This window comes from Cyprinus carpio, chromosome A3 (genome assembly GCF_018340385.1).
Source record: "Cyprinus carpio isolate SPL01 chromosome A3, ASM1834038v1, whole genome shotgun sequence".
In the NCBI taxonomy this organism is placed as follows: Eukaryota; Metazoa; Chordata; class Actinopteri; order Cypriniformes; family Cyprinidae; genus Cyprinus; species Cyprinus carpio.
The window spans coordinates 21,188,029-21,210,751 of NC_056574.1; the positions used below are offsets into that span (position 1 = coordinate 21,188,029).

Sequence of the window (22,723 nt, forward strand, 5' to 3'; positions counted from 1 at the left end):
TGCTGTAAATCTGATTAGCCTGTCTACACTGCTCCCCTAATGCCATGGAGAGCACAAAGGTCTAATGCTTGTTCAACAAGTGTGTGTGATTATAACATAAGTAAAGCTAACAAGTGCTGGTGTAGCTAAAATAAACATGAACATATGAGCTGAAGAACTAAGATGGATAATTTGTTAGCTGAAAAGTTAAGAGTTTGTGGCCTTTATATGTTCTTTTTTTTACTCTTTCTGTGGTGATTTAGGAGGTCTATCGGTACCTTTATGTATAATTTGTATTTCATCTGTGTCATTACACAGAATAAATGTAAACGTGGTAAAATATGCTAAACAGAGCTAAAAGTCCTAAACATTTATTGGATAGCATATTTAAATTATCAAAAATAAAATAAAATAATAAACACATAGGATGTAGGAAATGTGTAGAATCCTCTAAAATTGTTTAAAATCATTTTCATTAATTAAAATATGAAATCAAATAAAATATAAATATTAGATAAACTTAAAAAAAAAGAAAATTAGAAATGTTGCATTAGCAACTAATTGAAATAAAACAAGTCTGAAGTACTAAAATTACTGAAATGAAAATAAAAACGAAATAGAAATATTTAAAATATCATATTGAAATATATAGTCATATTTAAAAGCACATAATACATTTTCTAAAACTTAAACTGAAATTAAAATGAAAACTAAAAATATAAAAAGCTGTAAATGCTAATTATTAGCTTAAAATGAGCTATTAATTCTAAATATTGATAAATGCTACAACAGTATAAATAATACTCAAATAACACAGATTCCATGCAGACTGCATGTTGACCTGTTTATGGTTAATTAATTCATAAATGACTTGTCACCATTGTTTTCTATCATTTATCTGGCTTATTTGGACATGATTTACCAATACTCTTCTTTGAATGTGACAGTTGTGTCACATTGAGATTTGTGATGTTGCCTAAGATGCCAGGTCCGACTCCATCTCCTGCCCTTATCCATTACAAAGGTCTCAAGGGAAATTAATCCAGCCCAGAAATGCCTTGTCCATAATTGTGGCAACCTGCACCCATGTCATCAGACTGTAAATCAGCACACATTCCCAATACATGCACATGCACCCTAAAGGTAATTATGTTATTGTCTTAAGTTGCTACCAAAGACGAGACTTGATACACTTTTCATTGTCTGGATGAGTTTGGGTTGCCCCTTTCGCAACTCTGTGATACTGTTTCTATACTAAAGAGGTGAAGTGGAGAATAATGGACCTGAATTATCACGACAAGCAAGATTAATTGCCATGAACTGTGATCAGCCCTCCCTGCCAAGCTGAGCTTTTATGCTTCTATACGTACTTCATCATTAAATGGACTCAGTAATCACGTTTCTCCACTGCCACCACATTACATATCTCAGCTGTTATCCATATGCAGATGACATTAGGGCGGATTGTTATTTAATTGGCCCCTTGAAGGTCTGTCAGCATGTCTTTATCGGCAAGCCCTTGTCTTTTAACTACCTAAAGCGACCCAGCCATCCCCTCATATTCATCTGGCCAACAGAAGCGCACTGGCTGTCACTGGGTGGATGAATGCTAATGAGAGCGAGAGAGATGAGTCTTTAGTGAGGCCGGGTTTTGGCTCATTGCTCAGCGAAATGTTTGGCCAGCTCTCTGATCATATTTGTCTTCCTCAGTCCATGCTGTAATGAAGCTGTAAGCAGGAGCGGGACAGAGGGGGAACCGTGTTGCAATGTTAAAAATGCCCTAAGAAATTTTGACATGCATACTAGCATGTTAAAAATCTTTTAAACCCATATTTCAATATGACATAGACTGAATAATTTGCACTATTAAAGGGGTCATATGATGCTGCTAAAAAAACATTATTTTGTGTCTTTGGTGTAATGAAATGTGTTTATGTGGTTTAAGGTTTTAAAAAAAAAAAAAAAAAAAAAAACATTATTTTCCATATACTGTACATTATTGTTTCTCCTCTATTCCCCGCCTTTCTGAAATGAGTCGATTTTCACACGGCTCATCACTCTGAAAAGCGAGGTGTGCTGTGATTGGCCAGCTATCCAGCGCGTTGTGATTGGCCGAATGCCTCAAGCGTGTGACGGAAATGTTACACCTCTTAACATATTGTGAAGCCTTGTCCGGCCGGAGCAATGAGACAAAAACATAAAACCCATTATAAACGTGATATAAACATGATATTTTCTTTTGGAAGGCAAAGACAAAATAGTTTCGCTTTCTCAACGAAACAGCGTCACACACCGCGGCCTTGAGTGAGCCGCGGCCGGCTTGAGAACGGTGCGGAAGGCAGATTCCACAAAGGAGCGTACCTTGTGCTTGTGGCAACCACATGTGACGACCCCGGGCTGGATGCCGCTTTGTCCACGGTGAAAGCTGATTCAGTGCTGATTCAGATCCACAGTGCAAAGTTGATGTATTTCCTCAGCGACCAGCACGGATCAGCTCCAGGCATGACGAAGCGGATATCATCCTCTTTTGGAAGGCCAAACAAAGTAGTTTCACTTTCACAGTGAAACACACAGCATCTATACGACGTGGCGGCGGCAGCAACAACAATACAACAACGAGAATAAAAGGTACGCCTTCTTTCTTTGCGTGAACATCTGGGTGGCGTTATGCAAAACTTCCCACATATTGACGTAGAGATGTGGGGGCGTGTTAGAATGAGAGTTCAGAGGGGCGTGGATGAGTCTCAACTTTTATAAAGAATATCTCTTTGGATTTGAGACTTTAGTCTTTGTAACTTTACAGATCTTCTTTATTCACCAAGAGCTTGTAACACTCCAAAGAAAAAAGGAAAATTTGAAATCGCATCATATGACCCCTTTAAAGTCATGCATGGTAACACTTGGTGATGTGTCCCAAATTGTGGAAACATACAGCTCTATGAAAGTAAAATTAGTTGAGAAGACCAGTGTTGGGGAAAGTTAACACATTTGTGTAAAAACATAAGGATTTGTGGGTAAAAAGCAATTACATATTGTGTGTACAAAAATGGGAATTGTTACAAAATTTTTGGGGGGGAATATTTCTAAATAAATATATAATTTTTTCTGAGATGTAAAGACAACTGAGTTGCAGATAAAATGTTAAAATACTCCATGTTCCCATCTACTTACATATGATAATATAACATATTAATAAAGTGGTTCATAAATAGGCTACACGTTCTCATACTCAGAATTACCTCTAAAATACAATATTTTGTGTAGAAAAAAAAGTGTATTGTAGAGTGGTGTTTCTTAATACTCTGCAAATAAAGGCTGTTTAAATACTAAAATCTGTGTGAGTGCCTGAATGTGAAATTTGATCTATTCTATGCGATATTTTGTGTATTTTATGTGTATTTTCTATGTAACTGATCAAACTCTGCAAATAACAATGGTGCACATCATTTTAGTTTTGGTTGTGATGTTTGTACTGTAAGAGAAAAATGTGCTTGCAATGCAAATAAATGTTTTTTTTTTTTTTTTTTTCTGGCTGTGCAGTTAGAATAGAGCAGGGGCGTGTCTAGAGCATTTTAAATGGGGTGGCCAGTCTGGGGCACTGGCTCAAAGGAGGGTGGCCGGGGGTGGGGGTTATGGTTTGCGGCACGATGTATGTTAAAATACATCGTGTATACACTCACTAAACAAAGAGTGACAGCTTTTTTAGTGGTAAAGCTTTCTAGTCTATGATCCATTAACACACACGTTGCAAAGTTTCGGGAATGACATCTGCATATTTATGTGGGATTCACTCTCGAAGTAGCAGTGATTGACAATGATGACCAAAGCAATAGACGGGAGAAAATATGTGAAAATGGGCATTAAGACGAGCACCCTCACTAATTTTAGAAGCACCCTCAGTGATTACACCCTCAGTGATTACACTGGGGTGGCCAGCCAAATTTCAGGGGGGGCCGGTGCCACCCCTGGCCACCACGTAGACAGGCCTCTGGAATGGAGCTGGCCAGCCACAGAGAGGATAACTCGTGTCAGTTGTGTCTGAGTCCAGAGAGTGTTCAAGCAGCCCAATAAACCAGCAATGAGAGAACAAAGTCAGTGAGGGATAAATAAATTGGTAATGCACTAAATGATTATCTGGTCATTTCTTTTTAATTTTCAGTTAATAAGTTCATTCATAATTAAGAGATGCTTTTCAAGTGATGTCTAGTGGTTTGTTGAAATTGCGCCCCCTGCTGGTGGAAAGGTGTCTAAAACAAAAACATACTTGAGGAGGGATGGTAAACCCAGTCACTAAAATGGATGCAAGAGCTCTCTGTGTTATATTTATATATATTTTATAGTCTTGCTGAGAAAGCCCAATTAATGATTAATTCAAAGTGAGCTACACAAGGGATGTCTGGGTGTACGTCAGTGTGTGTGTGTGTGTGTGTGTGTGTGTGTGTGTGTGTGTGTGTTGTTATTGGTGGTGGAGGAGGGAGGAGGTAGTTCCTCGACCCTCGTTGTCATAGCAACAACAAAGGTGGAGCGATATTTTAACAGCGGGGTTGGATTGTTTGTTGGTTGAAGTCACGTGACGCGCCGCTGGGGAATGGGGCTCTTCCTGTTTTACTCTACTGAGACCGACTCGAGACGCTGTTGTCAGTTTCAACAAAATGGCTGCTGGAGCGCCACAAACGAAAACCCAGTGAACGCTTCACGTCAGCGCAGTATCCTTTTCAATGGATGCATTGGAATTTCCCTACCTTTTGAGCATCGGGACATTTAACTCGCGTGGGCTCGTTTACATACGTTTTTGTGAACTAAAGGCATGCTGAGATATTCCCTTCACGCACTTTATTTACATCCAAAAGCATACAAAAGCTCAAGCTGCCAGTGCGCGCGCGCGTCTGTGTGGGTGTGCGCGCGTGTGTAGCTGCTCCTGAGGATCGCCGAAATGTTACAGATGATCAACCCTAATCTTGCTTGCTGACGTGCAAAACTGTCGTTTAATGTCCTTTTCACTGTTTGCACTGGTATTTCAGAGTTCCCCCCACCCACCCCCCTCTCTGGACAGATTCCACTGCATAATGAGAGGTGAATTTCTCAACTGGAAAGTCGGGCTCGCCATTGCAGCTCACTGCAAGAGTGAGTGAGTGAGTAGGATCTGTTCTGAGTGTCAGTACGGGTATCGACAACATCCTCCTTCACCACGCAGCTCATGCATCACATTTAAACAGCAGACCGCAGGTGCTCCGTGTGCGAAATTAAGGTAAGGTGAGACATTTAAAAAAACAGTTATAATATTTAAGTGGGCGGGGTGTGATAATTTTGGTATACAGTGACAATGCGTCATTGTAGCATTTACTTATGTGCTATTTTGTTTCTGGCAGAAGAAGCGCAGAATTATTGAAATCACCTGCTCTCTTGTTTAATAATGTGCTTTCTGTTATGTTTTGATGGCTAGAAATAGCTTGCGTTTGCAAGTGTTTACTCCCCCAAACATCAACATTGGCCCGTTTTCTAAACCGATGCGAGATAAGTTTCCTTTCGTATCTGATTCCAGTCGTGTATAAGAGTCATATGTACGCCAATGTGACCAGTTTGCCCGTTCGGCGCTCGAACGGTGTGTAAACGTGTCTAGTATTTGCTGGGAGTCTCTTCACGTCGTTTTGATGCTCAAAAATGTTGTCTATGAAGACACCTCACTAGTTTTTGAGATTGTATTGTTATGCTGCAGCCTTGGCAATGAACGATAACGAAACAACCGCTGTGGTGTTTATATTTCCATGGTGTTTGGATTGGAAATATCGCGCGAAGAGCTGCTTTTATTTCTGGTTTAAAGCTCTGATTCACTGTATGCTCGATGCTCGGTCATGTTGCCCTTGAATAAAAAAATCTGATTCCTCAAAACAATTTTATTTTATAACAAAAATGCACGTTTATTCTATATGTTCAAGGCTTGTGTTTGCCCAAGGAAAAATATTAAGAGGTTTTATTGGCGAAATGGTGTTTATATCAATAGAGAGTAATTATATGTTTACTAATAGTTTGCAGCAAGGTAATTACGTTGGTAGTATTATGTAGTATTATGAAATTGTGGTAAATTCATTAAAAGTGTGATTCAAACAACGTAAGCTGTCAGAATGTTTCAGTCAGTGTTTTTCTTATGGAGAGTGCTTGGCAATGCCAAATTATTACTATTTTGTTGTGGTAACTGATATTTAGACGGACACTATGGCGAATTTTCTTAAGGGCGATGAATAGGTCTTCCCTGTAGTGCAGGATAATGCTAACCTGCTTACCGTCTGAGGACAGCACCAATGTCAAACGTCCCCATGGCTGTCCATGTGGTGCAGTTGCTAATTTGGCAGGGAGAGTTTCTGCTCCCCTCACATGGTTAGGGGCCCCCTTGTCAGAGCCAGACCTTTGAAAAGGGCTGTGTGTTCTCCAGGAGTGCAAAAGGGTCAGGAAAAAAGAGGCCACTTAATGCTCAGATTACCATAAAGCTTAGGTCACATTGCCCCTCTCAGCTTGTTCTTATGAAGCCTTACCAGCATTACTGTGGCTAGGGATTTGCACCATGTGGCTTCATATTTGGTCATTTGTAGCTGTTGGTTATTGAAGTGGAATCATGGTTGCCGAGTCTGGTGTGTGATTCCCTTATGAAACTGCTCTTTTATAGTAACTGTGGCATTTTGAGCAAGACCACAGTGACCGCACAGATTAAACCATGGATCGCTTCTCATTTCGGTGGTTAGATCTATGTAAGAGTTAACTGGTTTCCTAAACAAAATCCATATTATAATGTTTTGTTTTCATGTTAATGTTTTCAAACAAATAATGTCAAGGTAGCTTTATCCTGCAGGTGTTTATATCTTTGCCTATATTCTGCAAGCAACTTTTTTTCTGCTTCTTTTTGTGTATTTAATTTTCTGGTGCACATTTTTTTACATTTTAAAGTTTGTTGCTATTTGCTATTGCTATTTTCTACACTTGTTGGTGATATGCCACATTGCACTGCTGGCACATGTATCAGTTTAGCATTTGTATTCAGATCCAAAAAAGAGACTCCCATCTGAGCTTCTCACAGTCACTGGTATCAAACTAGTAATGCTTAAGGAATCACTCATCGGTTTTATAGCTGAATGATTTGGTCCTATTAATTCCCACATTCCCTTCTGAGGCACCTTAAAACTATTTTTGAGTGTTATTGTACCAGAGGTCTTTGAGGAGGAGGAGGAGCTAGAGGAACCAGCTGTGAGTCCCAAAGTTAGATTTATGCTGACCTCTGAAGATTGTGACTGGATCTGTGTCCCACTGACCTTCATTGGACTTGCTCATCATGATGATAGATAGGTCTAATACTGATGTAGAGATTGGCCTTTAATATCTTTATAACATAAGCCTGTAGAATTGAGATTAAGTCTCTTGAGACTTTATTTACACATGAAAAGCCATAAGATCTTTTTTATGTATTTTGTGAGCTGTTTTTTTCTCTGTTCATGCAGGGCTGATTTAAGGAGGTTGAGTTTATCTACCTACAGGTTGTGTTTTTGGCACAAGCTTTACATTCCTCTTTGATTGGTCGAAAACTGCAGGCCAAAAGGCCCCTCAGATGAGTCTTTCAAGGACAAATTTAGATACGCACTGTAGCAGTTCTCTGAATTCATTAACCTTTTAAAAAGTCATGTTTTATTTGTAGATTGGCATATTTCACCTGCTTGGTTGCATGCAAAATGGCAGCCCTCAGTTACTGTAAAGGCATATAGTCTTTCCTGTCAGGATGACTTAAATAGATATGAAAAATTCAGACATTTACTTACTCTCTTGTCGATCTTAACCCATTTGGTTTGATATTTTGATATTTTAATAAATCCATTTAAAGTCCAGGTAACCATAGAAGATCCAAAAAGGTCATAAAAGTGTTGTAAAATTAATCCATATAAACAGAGCAAACCTCTTGGTTCACTCTGTGTATGTGTGTTGATCACTGTTCAGATGTAAATTAAAATTGTTTATTAAATATGTTCATCAGATAAAGCGATTAAACCACTCATCATATGGATTCATTTTATGACATCTTTGTGAGCTTTTTGGATGATTTAAGTTTTGGTTACCTCGACTTTTAATAGAGGGACCCGAAAACTCTCAGGCTTTATTAAAAATAGCTTAACTTGTATTTCCCTTTAACATCAACAACATTTTAGTAATGCATAGGACTGGAAGATGGAGTCTATATCGCAATAAATACACTGTTCCGGAGCAATTCTGGGGCGCTAAAATTCATGCAGTTATTTGATAGTTCATCTAAAAGATTCATGTTTTGTGGTATTCAGAGTATTTGCGGCTTATTCTGGCCAAGAAATGCCCATTTAGACAGGAAGAGACCCTCTGACCGACATGTAGCAAGCCACAGTTTGTGGTGTTTAGGGGCAGGTAATTCTGAAATGGATGGATATCACAATAATAGGCTAGCTCAGATAAATCTTATTCAGAATAAGCCATGATGATTTCTCTGAACTGTAGAAATGTTCAGAATTGGCGTTCAGTGTTTTTAATTCCCTAAAAGTAGTTATTATTGTTTATTTCACAGACAGAAAATAAAGTAAGATCTAGTTTGCTTGATATAAAGTGACTTAAATCTCTTAATACATTGTGCTTGCATAAAGTACCCTTTAAAGGTTTTGGGTTGATAAGTTTTTTTTTTTTTTTTTTTGTATTATTTATAAAGAAGTCTCTTATACTTACCAAGACTGCAATTATTTGATCAAAATGCAGTAAATCAGTAATATTATGAAATATAATTCCAGTTTAAAATAACTGTTATCTATGTTAGTATATTTAAAAATGTAATTTATTCCTTTGAATTTTCAGCAGCCATTACTTCAGCCTTCAGTGTCAAGTCATTATATGCTGATATGGTGTTCAAGAAAAATTTCTTATTATCTGGGATGAAATATATTTGTGCAAACTATGATTAATTGTTTTCAGGATTGTTTGGTGAATAGAAAGTTAAAACAAAAACATGTATTTGAAATAAAAATAAACAAGTCTTTACTGCCACTTTTGATCAATATAATGCATTCTTGATGAATAAAAGTATTATTATTTTTATATTATTATTATTATTACTTTATTATTTTTTATTTTTTTATTTTTTTTAAAGGTAGCAGTCTCCAGTCTGATTGGAGCTTATGATTTTCAGAAGTTTTGTGTGGAGTGTGCATCAGATGGTCAGTGAATGTATTGTGGGTGGTCATTAGGCACGTCTGAGGCTGGGACTAGCTAGCCGAACATTGACTTTGGTCGCTTTGAAGGCATAGTTCATACGACCTTGACTTGCATTGAATAAAAATAAATAAATAAATAAAAACTCTGAGATAGTCTTCCAAATATCTTTTGTGTTCCACCGAAGAAAGAAAGTCATATAGGTTTGGAAGGACATAAGGGTGATTTATTTTTTTGGTGAGCAGTAATGTTTCATAGGTCCAACATAAAGCTCTCTGGAGACTGAAAGAATAAAGGAAGAAAAGCCACAGCTGATTACAGGGTTTCACTTGACAACCCCCCCACCCCCTTGCCTCAAAATTCACTTGACAGCTTTTTCCCCCCTTGATGCATCACTAATGATCTTAGAGCTGATCACTCTCAGTTTAGCCCTTGTTACATGAATCTCCTCTTATGCTAAGTCCATTAGCGTGCTGAACTGTTGGATGTTTTGCATTTTATTGAGACAAATGTGCAATCGCTGAAAGACCTACGTGATTTGGGTATAATGACAGGGGTCTTTATGGCAGGCATTTGTGTGATCTATTAGGGCAATAAATTGTCAGCAGAGCTTGTGAAAGTGCTTTCAATAGTGACTTTGCAGGAAGATGAAAGTCATTGGACTGCTATGACAGCGAGTCAGTCCACTGAAAAGCTATTTTTAGCGGCTGTTTGCCCGCCAGGAACTGAACATATGAAAAAAATCACCTTTCACTGTTTTTCATTGGCATTCCGGCTAGAAAGTTTTCTTCTGCTGAATTAAAAATGTGGCTACACATGGTCTGGAATTCATAGAACAGGATTTCTCCCGCAATTTCACCACTGTTTGGTCGCCTGCGGAAATAAAATCAGACTTTAGCTTCTTTCACCTCATCTTTTGTCTGGTGGTTGTTGAGTGTGGCTGGGTGACTAAAGGAGAGTTTCTTATTATCCAGGGGTTTACTGGCATGTCAGGTCTGGTCTTCTCAAATGGCTCGGAAGTTATGGGTTTCTAATGTGTGACTGTGTCGGATGGAGGGGCTGCAGATTTCTTCCTCTGTAGGCTGCTGTTGCCAGCCAGCAGGTTCCTGAGGGCTCTCAGCTCTCTTGTTTGTCTTGCAGCGTTGACAGTTTTGGCTCTGTGCCCAGAGAGCGTCTAGCCCCCCCAACCCCCACCAACCCCTTACCACCACATCTTCACCGTCTCTTCAACTCGCTCATCCCTCTCCCTTCCTCCACCTACCACTATTTCCTACGCTGTCACACTGACTGTGACTTGGACCGGATTGCTTATTAATACATATTAGGACAAGAATGAAGGCTGTTACGTTGTGGGATGTGTATTTAATGCATTTATTCTTCCCCTGCATCAAAGGTTTTCACACACAGGTAAAGCAAAGGTCATTTTGGACTGAGACATAATTATGTACTGATAATGGTAATTATTTTTATATTTTGTTCAATAAAAAGGCAAAAATAAATTGTGTACTATTGTTTAATCATTTAAAAAATATTCGCTTAAAATCATTGTTATAAATGGTACACAAAGTCTTAATGTACAGTATAAAAAATGAATATTGTTTACTGTTGGTTGTAATAAGTGTTTTGTGTGATTCGCTGTATGTTGATGATAATACAACTGAGAGAGAAAGTTTAATGTGCACTTTCCATTGCTGTGTTTTGTTTAGCTCTTATGGGGATTTTTTTTAAGTGAAAAAGGACACAATAAACTTAATAAAACATCAGTAAAGTTTTGGTCATCATTCAGATGAGGTCCGCTACACTTATGAAAGTTACAAAAGTTATTTAGTCAAGAATAGTGTGCGATTTTTTTTTTTTTTTTTTTTTTTTTTTTTTGTCTTTTGTTATTTGATTAGCATTAAAGTGCAATAGCAAATGTAACAGACATCATACAGCTCAGTGCCTTCACGCAGTTAATTAATAAACCATCAGTCTGTTATATTGGCTTTTTTCCTTACATAGACGATATGCCGATGGTTGTAAATTGAGGAAAAATCGGCCGATAAATATCGGTGGCTGATACATCGGTGCATCCCTTATAATAATAGGGAATGTTTCTTGAGCACTAAATCAACATGATTTCTGAAGGATCATGTGACACTGAAGACTGGAGTAATGCTCCTAAAAGTAATAATATTACTATATTTTTACTGAATTCTGATTGAATAAATGCAGCCTTCATGAGCATAGGAGACTTCTTTTAAAAACAGTAAACCCTAAGCATTTGAACAGTAGTGTATCAGTAGTATCAGTCTGACCACAGGTATTGCACCAACATACTGTGCATCCCTAGTTTAAAATTTTTAATAATGATTATCTGGGAAGAAGAGCTGATATATTTATATATTTCTTTTTATCTCTGCATGCATCAGCTTCCATCAGTCTTGCCTTGGTGCATCTTCTGATTCATGTCACATTTGTTTGTCTCTGAGGCAAATAATGAACAAAGTTCAAAGTCAGTGTTAGTTTACTGAAACTTCTTGTTAACGATTCTTTTTGGCTATTGTCTAGCATAAGTCCAGGATTCCGGCACAATTCACTCTGTTCACAAATGGAGGTTTTTTTAAACTAAAGTTTTAAAGTCAGTGTTTTTATTCCTAAAAGAAGTGGTTTTATTATCTCTGAAGGGACATTCCAAGCACAAAACATACTTATTTCCTGTTAACTTTCTTTTCAACGCTATTTTTACCATAAAGTCCAAAGATTCAGACCAGCTCTTTCACAATTCACCTCTGTTCACAAATGGAGGTTTTTGAAAAAAACCTTAGGAGCCATGCTTAACTTTGTCTTAAAGCAGCAATCCTAACTCATTCTAATCTCATTAACTTTGCAATAAAGCAGATTGGATTCTGCTTAACTTTGTCTTAAAGCAGGTTGGTCTTTATTATCTAATGAATGTGTTGGTGAGGGACATTTTTCTTTTTTTCCTGAATACTAGAGATTACATGAGCTTATGTTTTAAAGTAAAAGGGGCCAAAACTATGTTGTTTGCTCTTTTGAAATCAAAGTCTTGATTTTGTTGAAAAAGTTGGGGGTGTACTAGAACAGGCTCTCATACTAGGTTTATTATAAACGAAATTGTTGTTTGAAAAACACACATTATTTACCTGTTTAGTTTACCTGTTCACATATTTTCTGCACATTATTACAATTTCTCTCTCGCACAGCGGAGCTGCGTTTCTTTATGTTTTTTCATGTTTTTTCCAAAAAACGGCAACATTACAGACTAACTAAAGTTGAAATTTTAGATTTTGTTGCTCAGTTTTATTGGTGGTAACTGGTAAACCAGATTTAGTCTGAAAAGCCAAACCAAATTTATTACAAAAATATTGGTGGTAACTGGTAAACCAGATTTAGTCTGAAAAGCCACACTAAGTTGATTACATTTGTAGGTTCCCTTTCTGCATGAACAAACATATAATATATTGATCTCTCTCTCTCTCTCTCTCTCTCTCTCTCTCTCTCTCTCTCTCGGTGTGAGTGATGTGTTTGTGTGCGTCAGTACTGAAAGCTGTGCATTAATGTAGAACGGTGATCAAACTGACTTGGAACTACCTGTGCATTAAACAGTTTTAATGCATACCTGCCTGCCAATCAGAATTGAGTATTCAAACAAATGTGTTTTAGAGTTACTTTGTCAGTTGTCTGTATTTGTTTTAAAGATTGGGACTAAATAACTGAGCTGATCTATTTTCCACAGCCTTGGCACAAAACACGTCACACAAGAGGAGAACCATTTGATGGAAGAAAAGAAAAAGAAAAAGCAAGAGGAAAAGAAAAAGAAGGAAGCTGCTCAGAAAAAGGTCAGTTTCTTTCCTGTGACCCACAAGCTTTCACATAGAATCTTTTGCTTGCATCCTTCTTATAAAAGCTGCTTAGCGGGCACCTTACAGACAGAGTCTGTCATAAGCTTCTGAAACATCTTCACTAACGTAGCCACAGGTACCAAGCGGGACACCTAGAGCTCACAACAATCTGTTTAGCGTCTGCCTTTGAAGCTCTGTTCAAACACAGACAGTTATTATGGTGCTCACTTCTTAGACATCATCATGGAGTTACAAAGCCAGTGTTCTCATATTGCTTTAACTAATGCAACCTTCACTGAGTTTACACAGGCCACATCCTGCTGCTCCTTGGATTGATTTCATACCAGATATTCATCTAGATCTCTATTTAGCATAATACTGAAATAGTTAATGAATCAATTATGATCAATCAAATGTTTTCCAAGATTTATGGTCCACTATTCATTTCTGCTCCTTTCTTTGTTATGAAGCTTTTGTACGCTGGATGTGTGAAAGTGTTCATTTGTGTTTACCTTTGTTCTTCCCTTACAGGCTGCTGAACAGAAAACCAAAGGTCAGTTATGATTTTCTTTGCGATGCTGCAATGAAGCATGAAGTTAAAAAAATGTTTAGGATCTTCACCATATGCATATGTTTGTACCACATGCATCTCCTCAAACACTACTAGAGCAGCAAAACAAGAAGTTACATGTGCTCCAGAAATGTAAAATGCTAACTGGCTAGTGCATCTTTATAATGTGAGAGTAGAGAAGGTGTAAAGAATACATTTGATCAGGGTTTGTGCAGTTATTTACTGTATGTGGGCGAACTGAATGAATTGGCAAAAGACTGTGCAACAAACAGTTGGTAGAGACCAATCTGCCATGTTTGCTAACTGCTGAGGGATTTAGACATTTGTGTTTTTAAACATTTAAACGGTAAATTATATTGAGCATTTGTAACTGGCCCTGCAGCAAATCAGAATTATATTCCTTAATGTAATGTCGACTTATTTGTAATGACTTATTCACAAACATGATGCTGCACATAAAATACTTTACATTGCTCACAGTTTTTATTAGTATTATTATTGTTATGGAAATATGCAAAAATGATAAAAGTGTTATTAAATTCACACTAACTAATAATAGTGTTAGCAATAGCAATCTATCCATTTCCTCATACCCTAAATTATGAGTTGTGTTTGATAAGGATTCTGTGGTGGAAATAACATTTCAAATATTTTAAGTGAAAATCCCGATTTAAAATGGCTAACTCCTTTGTCTTGCAAAGTTTGATTTCATAGCTCTCTTTTTATTCATCCTGAATGCACACAATTAAAAAATTTCTTTAAATTTTTACACTTATGTTTTTCAACTCTTTATTATTATGATTGACAACCAAAGTATAGTTGTAGTTTGTATAAAGAATTAAATGATTTTCACACAGTAAATATTAAAATGTCTATTTTTTAATCATTGTGGATTATTATAGTTTTAAACTTAATAAAATTATGCATTTTTTTTGTGTCTGTGTCTGGGACAAGTATAAAACTTTAAAATCTATACATTGAAAGCATTTGCCAAGTAGACAATTAAATGATGGAGAAAAGTTTTACAAAAAGAAAAAAGCTGAAAAAATTAACCAGTAGGACATAAAAGTTCTTGTAGTTGAAGAAACACCCATTTATTAAATTGTATCTGTCCTGGGTTAGTCTATGTTAGTCTCTGTTAAATCATTGTTAAACAGCAGGTCTAAGACATGACCCAAATTAAAGGAGAGGTGAGAGTGACAGCACTGGAAGAGAGACAGCGAGAGCAAGAGAGGAAAGTATGTGCTGACGTGTATGGTTCAGGACTCCTCACCCCATAGGACAGGTTACGCCCCCTTCATTGAGAGCGGTGAGGTATGAGGCAGTACATTTAAGACAGCAGAAAGGGATTTTTGAGGGCTGTCGTGGGGCAGATGGGAGAGGGGCTTATGTCATGTGAGGGATAGACAGTCATAAATCTCATTAGAGCATCTGCTAATGCTGGAACTCTCAAACATCAGACTTGACGCAGGAAGAAATGCTGGTTTAGTGCTCACAAGGACCTTCCATTACAAAATACTCCAGGGAACTGAGTTGTCTTTGTCGTTCTTTCACACTTTCATCCCCCAAATTTCTTTATCACTGCATGAGTCAATGCTGAGAATCTTTCATTTCTTTAATCGGGGTGCACTAGGGGCATTTGCAGAGTTCTGCTAATTAGATCTAATCTGGTTTTGCTTTGTTTCACATCTTCCTTTATCCCCTCTTGGGCCACGGTTCCTAAGCACACATTATCTTCAGCTGATGAAGATATGTCTCTTCCTTCTGCCTGTTAGATCTTGAATGTGCTGGGTGGCTTGACATCTCTGCTAGATTTCTTCTGCGTAAAGAAAAGTAAGATAGACCAAAGTGCTTGTTTGTGGAAAAGGATTTGTCGATGGGGATAGTTTAGTGTAACCTTCCTGGAGCAATGTTGACCTTTATATGTCTAAGCCTTCTAAACCCAAGATATCGTCTTTGTGACGAATCTGTGATACAAACAAACAGATACAGTGAGTGATTTGAGAACTATGAGCACTATTTTTCTTCTGTAGAACATAAAAGAAGATATTTTGAGAAATGTGTCATTTTTTTGTTCATACAATGGAAATAAATTGTTTGGTTTACAGCATTCTTCAAAATATCAATTCAAAATATTGACAAAATTTAAATTTGTGGGTTAACTATCCCTTTAAAGGGGTCATATGATGCGATTTCAAATTTTCCTTTCTCTTTGGAGTGTTACAGGCTCTTGGTGCATAAAGAAGATCTGTAAAGTTGCAAAGAATAAAGTCTCAAATCCAAAGAGATATTCTTTATAAAAGTTAAGACTCATCCACGCCCCTGTTAAAAACGGCTCATTCTAACAGACCCCCACATCTCTACGTCAGTGTGTGGGAAGATTTGCATAACACTGCCCAGATGTTCACGCAAAGAAAGAAGGCGTACCTTTTATTCTTGTTGTATAGACGCTGTGTGTTTCACTGTGAAAGTGAAACTACTTTGTTTGGCCTTCCAAAAGAGGACGATATCCGCTTCGTCATGCCTGGAGCTGATCCGTGCTGGTCGCTGAGGAAATACATCAACTTTGCACTGTGGATCGCCGGATCGGCTTTCACCATTGACGAAGCGGAGTCCAGCCTGGGGTCTTCACATGTGGTTGCCGCAAGACCAAGGTACGCTCCTTCGAAAAATCCACCTCAAGCCGCCCGTCTCTGCTCACTGAAGCCGGCCGCAGCTTACTCTAGGCCTCTGGCCTCCACTTAATCAAGGCTGCGATGTGTGATGCTGTTTCGTTGAGAAAGCGAACTACTTTGTTTGGCCTTCCAAAAGAAGACACGACTAGAAAACATGTTATATCACGTTTATAATGGGTTTTATGTTTATGTCTCGTCGCTCCGGCAGGACAGGGTATCACAGTATGTTAAGGGGCATAACATTTCCGTCACACGCTTGAGGCATTCGGCCAATCATAAGGCACTGGATAGCTGGCCAATCACAGCACACCTCTCTTTTTTTAGAGCAATGAGCTTTGTAAAAATCAACTTGTTTCAGAAGGCGGGGCATAGAGGAGAAACAATAATGTACAGTATGTGGAAAATAATGTGTTGTTTTAACCTTAAACCGCATAAACACATTTCATTACACCAAATACACAAAATAATGTTGTTTTTAGCAGCATCATATGACCCCTTTAAAGGAAGCTCTGTATATCTAGACTGGTTTAGAGCATGTCTAGATGCCAGATGTGTTTTTAAGATGTATAGATGCTAATCTCAGTTGTTCAGTGGGTTAACTGACAGGTATTCAGCAAACAAAATGACTGAATTATGCAACCAAAGTCATCAGTCATTATAAATACAGAGACCTACGCATTAATAACAGCAAGTGATTTGAAGACTGACAATTATTGTCATGAAATTTGTTAAAGCTATGAAGTTTCAAGGCTCAACGCAACTTCTTTTAGTCTTTCAGCTTGCTCAAGCGTTCTCTGTGAAGTTAGTATAAATGCACAAACACTATAGCTTAATCACAAACAAATTGTGATTTAGGCTATAGCTTGCTCTGCACTGCAAATCCCTTTAAAGCACTGCCACTAAAAACATTAAAGCAACATAAAAAGTAAAAAAAAAGTAGTTGACCTCACTTACTCAGTTTACCATTTTGACCATGCCTCCTTCTAGTAAAAGTATATTGAATATGTGCTGCTCTCTGAGTGTTAGATGGACATTTTAAATTCGGTATGATGTCACCTAAAGAGCATTTGTATCATTAGAGAAAGGTGAGGGTAAGGTTTGAGGCTTGAAGCTTTGGAGAGACTCCTGGAGGAAGCTGCATTTTCTTCTGTACATAGTGAGCAGTAGATGACTGCAGAGCCATCTTTTTCTTTTCAAGAGAGGCCCAGGAGGCCCCACACAGGGGCACATGCACACACACAACCTGGAGAAATTGACAGGGAAGTGCTCTTACCAAACCAACGGCGTATTTTTGTGGAATGAACAGAGAAATATCAGAAGAAAAAAGTTTGATGGAAAGCCACCGTAGGTGTCTGTGTCAGTGAAGGAAGAATGTGATGGAGCTCTGTGAAAGAAAGAGTGAGAACCTGCTGAAGTTTCCTGTCAGCTCAAGTCTCTTGGTTTTGGCCACAGAGAGACTCAAAAGCCTCGGCAGATACTCAGGCAACTGAAAGAAAACAACCAACCCCCTTTCACCTCTCTTTTTTTTCTCCCAAGCTATTTCTTTCTCTTTCACTTTTTAACTTATTGTCTTATCTCAATCTCATATACACAAACCTCATGGACTAATCAGGTTTGCTGCTAATTTTTGATGTGCTAAAAAAGAATTTTCAGCTTTTTTTCTGCTCATTTTTTCCGGTTCAGGCACCCTTTTTTCACTTCAGTCACAGGTACTTTTTCTTGCACACTTATTTTATGCTTTTGGTTGTCTTTAACATAACATTTGCCCTACTTCGCAGTAATAAAGAAACTGGATGTCTAAATAAGCGTAAACTTGTAATGTGGTCTGACCGACTTGACAGGACAGTTTCAGTTTGAATCCAATTATGATATTGTGATGCATTGAAATGTATTGAATTTTTACATATGCATTGTATCTTGAGGAATGTTATTGAGTGGGTACTGTTTACTTGGGAAATAGTGGTTTGTGTACACTACTTGCTGGATTTACGAAGGTTTGCACTTTGCATGTCAATCAAATGTTTGAATGCCATTGTATTGTATTGCAGTTTCATTGATTTTTGACTAATTCCTAAACATCAGGAAAGCATGAGCAGCAACTCTTTTTATTGTTCAGACATCCTTGTTTGTATTGCAGCCTGTTCACACTGGTATACAATAACTATAAAGTTTTATTAATGATGACACAGAGGAACAATATAGTTGGGATAACTTTAGAATCATTTTTTTTACTCCAACTGATGAATGATGAAAACATTGACAGCCAATCAGAATCCACCTTATTTAAGTGGCAGACAGCATGCCTGCAGCATGGCTTTATAGTAAACAGAAATTTGTTGTCCATTGATGTGGATGCTAATATCGCAATAGTTATTGTTCTTTGTGTAAACATCTTTTAGTCTGTTTGATATGGCAGTCAGGGGCAGTTCTAGAAGGGTCCATTACCCAGCAGGCCTACGTCAGGCTGAACATCAACACAGGTTGTTTGTCAGTTAACACCTGCTCTGCTTTAAGGACCTGCTCATTACAGCACTTTCCTATGCCATACTTGCCGAGTTAGGCCATCGTTAATTACTGCTAATGACTCAGTCTGGCTGGTTGTCCTTGAGTTCCTCCATTCGTAAGGAGGAGTTTGATCCCCCGAGACCTTGGCATGCGCTGTACGGCAGAGCACAGGCTGCTGCTCCACGAGTCTTTACACAGACAGCCCATCTGAGAGGGCAGCCGCTACCCACTGTGTGCATGCAGGGCAGTGAGCAGAAGGATGACTCATGGTCTAGTGAAGCATGGTTTTTGGATGCTTCTTTTCAAGCTCTGAACTTGCTTTTTAGAAATTCACTTTTGTTGGTAAAACGTCTCTTGGCAGTAACACAGGCATCAAATTAAGTGCCATTTTACCCCCGGAAGGAGGCTGGTGCTATAGCTGGCATCCCATTTGAAACAGTCTTGTGCCTTTCTGTTATTGCAAAGGCATTGTGAATCATTTTATTTGTTATATATTTAAAGGTGCTGTATGTATGAGTGGTTGAACTAGGTATTGCAGTCCAAATACAAAATATTGGAGAGGGTTTTTTTCACCCGGTCCCTCCTCCTCATACTTGAAGCACATGCAGGTTGCCAGATTGACGACACCAACAGGAACGAGCACACCTGACGATGGAAAGCATTGAGCCGTACACTGTATTATACCGTTGTTGATCAGAAAGTTCTATTTCCCGCTCTGACACCTTTCGTTTGCCAGCTTCCATAACTGAAATGAAATACGCTGTGTTTCCTGCCAACTGGCAACCCGGGTGCTGAAATACAATTGGGTAAACTGGCAGTAGGCGGGTTTCACAAACCAAAACAATGACACACATTCTGGCCCGGAACGCACATTCTCAAAGGAGAATAACTGACTGTAGCATTGTTTTTCAGATAAACAAATGTTAACTTTGCATGTTTCTTAAATATCTGCAAACATATTATGGTATTTTTATGCTTTAGTAGAGTCAAAAACTTACATACAGCACCTTTAAATAAAATGTATTAGCGATATATATGAGTTTATATAATTTATTTATATATATTATTTACATTATAACTTTTATATTTTATGGACGTTGCTTCAATGGTAACTACTTGAATCAAGTCTCTGAATCAAATGACTTTGGATGGTGGAATATGTTCTCAAAACCTGATATGAAAACAATTTGATTTGACATTTATTTGTTGTACATGTAGTTACATAATCTTGTTTATCTATATATGCTATAGGTGTGTTATGTTAATGTTTCAGTATCCTCTTAGAGCAGTCCATTTACATGCAAGTTTTTAAAAGATTTTTTTCACTGCTCGTTTTAGTATCAGATTTATTTAATTACACAAACACTTTGCATTATATGGTAAATTGCAGTCTAATAATGAAGCTTTATTTTACTGAGATGCCCTCATGGAGTCAGTGGGATGAAATGGGCTTCTTGGTTTCTTAGACTTTCACTTTTTTGAGTCGATTCTATAAGGCAAAGATCCCCAAATGAGACCTTTACAAAGGATCCCAGAAATAGGAAATGGCATATATTATAAATCCATCTATTTTCATCAGTAGTAAAACTACTATGCACGTGCTGAGCATGTACATGTCCTGTAAACTGTCATTCCAACTTTTTGTCAAAGTCTTCTCTGTAACAGCAGACAGTTTAAATTTCAAAAAGAAACTTTCCACGTTCATATACGTGTAAGTCAGCAGCATCGCAGGTTCCTCTGAGAAGCATCAGGCTCTAAAAAGAAGCTCCGCTGATTTGCATAGAGAACCAAAGACACTGTGGTTGAATTGGTGCACTTGTACAAAGGTAACTATTTTTACAACATCCCACAAATGGCGATGCAAATCCTCACCAATATGCTGATGCCTTCCTGCTTTCTTTTCTTTAGGTTTTTGCGCTGCTGCATGTATGTGAGTGTGAATGGATAGCACAGTTTACTCTGGCTGATTACATTTATTTTATTGAAAATTGACTTATACTACAATTACTACAAGGAAAGTCACGGATTAAACAGCTAATCAGACAAATTTAGGCCTTTTTTTTAGTCTTGCCATCAAAATATAACTGTATCTTCAGGTGCACATCTTTTTGGTCAAATGTCAGTTTAACTTAGCACTGTGTAAAAAGTAGTGAACCTTTGTTGTTTGGTAAACAGCTTTGTAGAACTGGGTTTTAGGCCAATGAGATTTGACTGTGGGCTGGGCTACCAAGTGCGACAGGACAGAAATGGAAACCAAGTGATCGACAAAAGGCCGTGCTGCTTGTTGCGCACAGGTTAACACAGAAGAGAACCTTGTATCACATGCTGCTGTTATTTTATCATATTGTGACTGGTCAGACTCAGTGTGAGACATGCTGCTGTTGCTGAATTTCTCGAATGGTCGAAAGAAGATTTGGTGGTTTTCTGATTTGGATTGTGTGTGTGTGTCTGTATGTGTTTGAACTGCTGGAGGTGGTGTGTGTGTGGAGAGACAGAGACTTTCTCTGACTGGGTCAGTATTTATAGCCTGCCTCAGGCAGTGCAGCCTTCCGCCATCTTGTCTTTTTTCCTGCCGTGTGTGTGTGTGTGTGTGTGTGTGTGTTCGCATGAACTTGATCTCCCTTTAAAAATGACTCTTCTTATAAGCATGCTGTCCTTGAGTGTGAGTTTCAAAGTAAGGCTGATCACTTTCTGCGTAGAAGCCCCACTATAGCAGTAATAGTAGAACAAAGGGGTGGTGGGGAAAGCACAGAATGGCTTATAATAGAGCTGTCTGTCTTCATAATGTTCCTATCTGAATGTCAAACAGTTTGGTGGAATGTGGAGTGAAAGAACGCAGACACATGCGTACCGGTAGCACAGGTCAAGTGAGCTGAGCTCTGGTATCTGCTCCACAGGCTGTACCTGCTCCTCTTCACTAATTCCAGCCTGGTGTCAGACGCGGCAGGTTACTGTGCGGTTCTTCAGTGTTTAGCAGTTAGTGGTGCTTCATCCTAGATTAGAGGCTTGTGCAAATTACTTTGGTTTAAGAAGTGTCTCAGTCCAGAGATAGCAGATTCCCTAGTGAAATTTGTGGCCTCATTGCTATGACGCAATGTTGGGAAAGTTACTTTGAGACAAAGCTAATCATAATTTGAAGTAATTAAATTACAGCCTTTATGAACCTACGCTTACAAGTTACTAAATGCTTTTGTTTTTAACCAACTACATTTCACCCATTTAAGAGGACAAAATTTATTCTTTTTTATAACTGTCAAAGAAAATTAGAGCAGTATTTTTCTGACACGAAAGCAATAAGGATATTAAATACAACTAATAAAAGAAAAGAAATGTATATACAAATTAAAAGAAGATACCCTACCGGCCAAAAGGTTTTATTTATTTAATTTTTTATGTTATATAATTGAATTATATTTGATTTGATGTTTTATTTATTTGATTATTATTATAATTTTAATAACTGTTTTCTATTTTATTTTATTTTAAAATGTAAATTATTCCTATGTTAAGAAAGCTGACATTACCATTGCCCATTTTTAGCAGCAATTACTCCAGTCCTCAGTGTCACATGGTCCTTTAGAAATCATTTTAATATGCTGATTTTGTGGAAATGGTGATAATTTTTTATTTTTTTTTTTAATATATATATTTTGTAACATTGTAAATGTCTTTGCTGCCACTTTAATCAATTTAATGCATGATTCCTGAATAAAGATATGTGACCCATGCTGGCAAAATCAGTCTGAATGTGTACGATTACTAATAACAAATGCTAATTACGAGCTGCAAGAGAAAAATGGTTTGGTTGCATTTGTGTTTTTTACAAAAATTAGTTTATTAAACCCTCATCTAGCGCTCCCAATGTTCCACATACTAATTAAACATCTAAAATTATCTTTATTTGTACGTTTTTTGAGAGTTCTACCTTCTTTATTTTAAAA

At 37.7% G+C, this 22,723-nt stretch overlaps 1 protein-coding gene across 8 annotated transcripts in view; it reads left to right on the forward strand.

Moving 5' to 3' along the window:
- The first annotated feature begins 4,489 nt into the window (after nucleotides 1-4,489).
- The window catches only part of tnrc6c1 (trinucleotide repeat containing adaptor 6C1), a 57,115-nt gene continuing 38,881 nt past the window's right edge, over nucleotides 4,490-22,723 (forward strand). For 3 of the 8 annotated variants that reach the window (XM_042723028.1, XM_042723034.1, XM_042723036.1), the window contains exons 1-3: nucleotides 4,493-5,227; nucleotides 12,926-13,028; nucleotides 13,563-13,584. In XM_042723028.1, the coding sequence (XP_042578962.1) occupies nucleotides 12,966-13,028; nucleotides 13,563-13,584 (85 nt within the window). In that variant the 5' untranslated portion in view covers nucleotides 4,493-5,227; nucleotides 12,926-12,965. Of the gene's footprint in view, nucleotides 5,233-12,925; nucleotides 13,029-13,562; nucleotides 13,585-22,723 lie in introns of all 8 variants that reach the window. The other 5 variants (XM_042723018.1, XM_042723026.1, XM_042723021.1 and 2 more) reach the window with 4 other exon arrangements.